Below are 5658 nucleotides of genomic sequence, written 5' to 3'. Positions count from 1 at the left end.
TAATAACGACAGAATTATTCAGATTAAATGAAAATAACTAGAGTATGGGCTAGGCCCAAACAGCTCAATAATGTTAACTTTCTAATCCTCCCCCTAAGCTGGAGAATAAATGTTAATCATTCCCAACTTGCTCATTAAGCTTTCAAACTGGGCTTTGCCAGGGACTTGGTAAGGATATATGCAATCTGCATCCTTGTAGGCGTGTACCTTACTTCAATTTCTATAAGTTGTAATTGCATTTTCTTCTCTGAGGGAAATTATGGCCTCTTGAATACTTTTGATGCACTACAAATGAAGATTCTGGTCCTCTGTGCTTGCTTCTTCTTTTGGGCTCGTTGTCTTGGAGATTATAGAACCAAAGGATTGATGTTTGGACGATGAAAAAAGATGAGCTTCCTTGGTTTGATGTTGTGGGCAAAGCCACGGGTGCCCTGGAAGGTGTTCTGGACGAATTTGTTTTGAATTGTTAGGACTCACCACACGAATTCCCCTTCTTGGTCATCACCCATGTTTAGAATAGAAGGCTGCAATGACACCCAAAACCCCCAACAAAACCAAACAATGTTTTTCTCCATGTGTGATTGCATCAAATGCCTTCTGGATGTTAATTTCTTGGAGTCAGGCTGACTTCTTGCATCTTGAAGTGTATTGGGCATGGTATTGAAACTTGGACCGGACCGGCCAGGCCAACCTGAAAACCGGTGACCTGGTCCCTTGTTCGGTCTGGGTTTACTCCTAAACCAGTGAGGGAATGAACCGGTGTAACCCAGTCAATCCGGGGTCAACCCGGTATAACCCGGTATTATTTTTCCAGACAAAACCGTTTTGGGGGATTTTTTTTTCATTTTGATTTCCCGAGCGCTGAGTTCGGAAATAAGATAACCAAAAAAAAAGTGAAACTGAAGTCAAAAAATAAAAAAATTAGAGGCAGAGCACGCCAAGTCCAATCCAGATTTTCAGACAGCATTCGATTCGGCCTTTCGTCTGTGTCTCTCCTCTCTCGCCCTAACCTAATCGGCGTCTCTTCTCTAGTTCAGTCTTCGTCTCTTTCCAGGCTCCAACTCTATTTCCGTCTCTTCTCGAGCTTAGTCTTTGACTCTCCGTCTCTGCTATCTCCATCTCTTCTCTAGTTAGTCTTTGACTCTTCGTCTCTTCTCTAGCTCTATCTCCGTCTCTGCTGTCTCCGTCTTTCTCCAGCTCTGTCTCCATCTCTTCTCTGGACTTTTGAGATTGAAGGGTGTAGCTTGTAATTGTAAGGATAGATATTTAAAGTGTTGTATTTTATTATTGTTAGACTTTTGAGTGGTTGGATTGGTTTGAATGTTTTTATAATTAATGTCTTTTTATTTAAATTGTATTATTTTAAATCATGACCGGTTTGCCACTGGTTCAACCCCTGATTCAACCTTGATTGAACCACTAACCCGTGACCCAGTGTCATGACTGATTCAATGACCGGTCCGGTTTTTACATGCTTGGTATTGGGCATCAAAATTCAATTAGACAGTGGCAGTGGCAGCCCTCATTGGCCTAGACCTAAACGTGATTGTCTACCACCTTCACATTTTACCAGGATGGACTTTCCAAGATTCTAGAAAGCCTAGATGGTGAGAGCTTGGATATATTCTCCAGGGCATGAAACCTCTCATTATTCTGATATGCCTTTCTTTGTTGCGCAGCTTGTGAATGTGTTTCAGGCATACAAGGTGAGGAAAGAGGCTCTGGATACCATAACTGAAATGATAAAAAGAGAGGAAGAGAGGAAGAAAGAAAGAGATAGGGGTCAATAGAAGATAAACAGAGGAGAATTGAGTAGTGCTTAGATGTTTTATTGATAGCACCACGGCATACATCTAGGTCTAAGCCTCTTATTTATATATTAGTCCCTTAATTGTCAGAACTACCAAGTCCTAATTAACTCTTCTAATATTAATAGTGTACATTTACATAATTTTCTTATAACTGCAATGATAGCTTACAATCTCTGCTTTAATTCTTATGGTTGGTCCTGCATTGTGGTTTAATTCTATGCTGAATTACCTTCCATTTATTATATTGTATGGTTATATTTGTGCATCTATCCAAATGAAGTTTTCTGTCATGTCAACAGGGCTCCCATTGGTCAAGCATATGGCTTGACTGAAACATTTGCTGGGGCTACCTTCTCTGAGTTTGATGACAGCAGTGTTGGACGTGTTGGTCCTCCTCTTCCTTGTGGCTACATTAAGGTGCTCCATATATCTCATTGTTAATGATGATTTAATTTAGTATCAAAACCATACTTATTTTTCAGGATTATTTTTTTTCTGGACTGTAATCATGATGGAAGATATTTAATGCCAAGTTTAGTATTTTATACCATGTCAGAAATTTATAAATTTCATATTTCTAAATCGTACTGGAACATGCAACTGGCTGCTCTTCAGCTGTCAATGCGGAAATAATTGAACTCGGTTCTTATTTCTGGATGTGTAGCTTGTTTCTTGGGATGAAGGTGGATATATGACATCAGATAAACCAATGCCACAGGGAGAGATTGTAATTGGGGGGTTCAGTGTGACAGCTGGCTACTTTAAGAATCCTGAAAAGACTAATGAGGTGTTCAAGGTAAACTTAAAAACCTAGGTTGTAAGTATGTCTCTTTGAGATTTGTCTTGAAATATTCTTGAATCTTATCCTGCATCTTATAAGAAGCACTTACAATTGTGAATTTGGTACAGGTTGATGAGAAAGGTATGCGCTGGTTTTATACTGGTGATATCGGAAGGTTCCATCCTGATGGATGTCTTGAAATTATAGATAGAAAAAAGGATATTGTCAAACTTCAACATGGAGAATATATCTCTCTTGGGAAGGTGACTTTGTCTTATCATTCTTGATGAACTACTTACACAAGGCTTATAGAAAATTAATCTGCATCATTTTTTTGTGTTCTGTTCTAACTTCATTGCAGGTTGAGGCAGCACTGTCGACATGTAGTTATGTGGATAGTATTATGGTTTTTGCAGATCCCTTCCACAACTACTGTGTGGCTCTCATTGTTCCTTCACGTCATACTCTGGAGAAATGGGCCCAGCAAGCTGGTGTTTCGCACACAGATTTTTCTGAGCTGTGTGATAATCCTGAAGCGGTCTCTGAGGTTCAGCAGTCCCTTTCCAAGGTTAGTTAATATGAATCAATTATTTGCAGAATGTACATGACACTTCTTACAATTTCTAGATACCTTTGGGTGTGTTTGGTTCAGCGGAGGGGAGGGGAGGGGAGTTAATGATCCTTATTTGATTTAATTTGATGGGAGGGGAAGGAGTATATTAATGAAAATATGTTAATTTTATAATTTATCAATGTATATTTAATGAAAATATATTGAAATTTAGTTGAAAAAGTGTTGAACCAATATATTAGTGTTATTATTCAGCTGATAAAGGTTTTGTGCGTCTGGATATATTTCCTCTCCTAAGTTCCCAATTTTATTTTTTACAACTTAAGTGTGAGATAGTTTCATATAATTTTTTATTTTTAGGGGAAGTTGTTTTTTCTTTTGATTATTGAAATTTTATGCATAAATGAATTATTTATTAAATTTAATTAGGAAATGAAACTTATTTTATTATAAGAATGAGGGGCAAAAGGACTTAATTTTTTTAATATAATAAATAGTTTAGAATTTTTAGATGACATGGGGCCAATTTAGTCAAATATAATTTTGCCTTCCCTTCCCTTCAATTTGAAAGCAAACAAGAGCTCTCCTTCCCTCCTCTCTATTTTTTTTTTTAATCAAACAAACAAGGGGAGGGAGTTATTAGTTAGTAACCGTTAAGGGAGTTATTGTGTCAGCAACGATATAAAAGAAAAAAGAAGTTGGGGGGGGGGTGGGGGAGCGTGTAAATCAGAATTGTTTTTGGAGTAATCTCAGACTCAGAAGTATTATTCAGTTCTATCTCTCTCTCTCCCCCCTATTCTTTCTGCCACTACACCACACACATTCATGCTGGGAAGAAAATACTTGATGTTGAAGGAATATTTTCCTGGGTCGGCCACTCTCTGGGACTCTGGAATTATATTGATTAAATTTGCACGATGAGTATTTCTACACTATGCGAAGTCTAATTTCTGTGTCAAAGAGGAATATCCCTTTTTTTGGGAAGTGAATCAAATATAAATTAATAAAAAGTGAAATGATACAAAAAGGAAGAATAAAGAGTGTTTTAACACCCGACAAGATTCGAGGAGAAGAGTCCAGTTGAGAAAAGAAAAATAGCACTACTATAAGACCAAGAGGAAAAGACAGATGATGTGTTATTTCTTTCAGTCTCCTGGTTGATGTGTGATACGGTTTTGCAGATGTGCTTAGAAGGTAGTGTTCTTTCGAACTCTGTAAAATGGAACTAATGACTTTGTATAAGCTGTTTAAGACAGATGATGTGTTCTTTCTTTTAACCTCCCCTTCCCTTTCCCTTCCTTTGGATGGAGAGAAAAATATAAAGGAAGAAAAGCTGAAGAGAGAAATGGTAAAAAAAAAATTGTTATATTTTTTAAAATTTCTCTTTCTAGTTTTCTCTTCTTTCTATTTTCTTCTCACTTTTTTCTCCATCCAAACCAAGCCTTCGAGTGGCCTGATTCTCTTCTTGATGATAAGCCTGGCTGATGTGTGCCCCTGCTGTAATAAGGCATTATTTCCATTTGAAGTGATGCGCCTTCAGCTTTGTAGAATTACTATTTATATCCAATGAATTATAAATAATTTTTTTATGTTCTTGACATTGACTGACTTCTTTCATTTTAATTCTTCTCAGGCCGCAAAAGCTGCAAAACTGGGCAAAACTGAGGTTCCGGCGAAGTTTAAGTTACTGCCAGATCCATGGACGCCTGAATCTGGGTTAGTCACTGCCGCTCTCAAGATAAAAAGGGAACAGCTGAAAGCCAAATTCAGACATGAGCTCCAAAAGTTGTATTCCTGAATGCTTCATTTGTATGCACAATTTTGGCAAAGGAGCAAAAATGCCTAATAAATTGTTGGCTAGGAGCATCAAATAGCTTGAAGTGAGGAAAAAGTGCACGGGTATTCATGAAGTTATTTTTTTGGTACATCTGTGATTGAACCATTGTGTAAATATGAAATTTAATGGTTTGCTCACAAATACATCAAAAAATAAATTCATAGGTACTTGTACAGTTTTTCTCACTTTGAACTATCGATTGTTTCTATCTAACAATTTCTTGAATATTTTTTTTCCTTTGCCCTTTAATATGACGTTTGATTTTGTTTTATAATTTTTTTTCCTTTGTGGATAATCACTTATCTACGCTATTTATGAAATAATGACTGTAATATCTTAGCTTTTTACTTTTTTAATATATTAAATTTTGGTTATCTTTATCTTATTTGATGATGTATATAGACGGGGATGAGCATGATAGAATTTTAAGGGATGGATAGTTTATGCTTAAAAAAATGAGTTTATGATTGTTTAAAGATTCTATGAAAAAGTGATTTATTGTCATGAGATTTCATAAAAAGCAACAATTTTTTTTTTATCTTTGGTTGCAATGGTTAAAAAACTAATTTATTATTTAGTATTTTCATATTTTATGAAATTTTTCAGTATCTTGGTTGTTTTCATCAACATTTTCTTTTATGTGGTATTTGTTTATTTT

The 5658-nt window shown here is 36.2% G+C and overlaps 1 protein-coding gene across 1 annotated transcript; it reads left to right on the top strand.

The window, feature by feature from the left end:
• The first annotated feature begins 1604 nt into the window (after window positions 1–1604).
• LOC129317441 (long chain acyl-CoA synthetase 8-like) lies at window positions 1605–5374 on the top strand. The gene is made up of 6 exons (XM_054961767.1): window positions 1605–1706; window positions 2028–2228; window positions 2476–2607; window positions 2721–2855; window positions 2954–3160; window positions 4797–5374. Exons 1-6 carry the CDS (start codon window positions 1605–1607, stop codon window positions 4959–4961), a joined length of 942 nt encoding a protein of 313 aa, XP_054817742.1. The 3' UTR covers window positions 4962–5374.
• The last annotated feature ends 284 nt before the right edge of the window (window positions 5375–5658 follow it).

Source organism: Prosopis cineraria, unplaced genomic scaffold, assembly GCF_029017545.1.
Source record: "Prosopis cineraria cultivar Desert tree isolate PC_DT_omini unplaced genomic scaffold, ASM2901754v1 PC8, whole genome shotgun sequence".
NCBI classification, from domain to species: domain Eukaryota; kingdom Viridiplantae; phylum Streptophyta; class Magnoliopsida; order Fabales; family Fabaceae; genus Prosopis; species Prosopis cineraria.
This window is presented reverse-complemented; position numbering and strand designations above follow the sequence as displayed.

Excerpts from the sequence above, each read along its gene's own strand:
- LOC129317441 (XM_054961767.1), top strand. The coding sequence starts at position 1,605 with ATGGTGAGAGCTTGGATATATTCTCCAGGGCATGAAACCTCTCATTAT. Across the intron at positions 1,707-2,027 it reads ATGTGTTTCAGGCATACAAG|TATGCTGAATTACCTTCCAT; the intron begins GTGAGGAAAGAG and ends GTGGTTTAATTC. Across the intron at positions 2,229-2,475 it reads TTCCTTGTGGCTACATTAAG|CTTGTTTCTTGGGATGAAGG; the intron begins GTGCTCCATATA and ends CTGGATGTGTAG.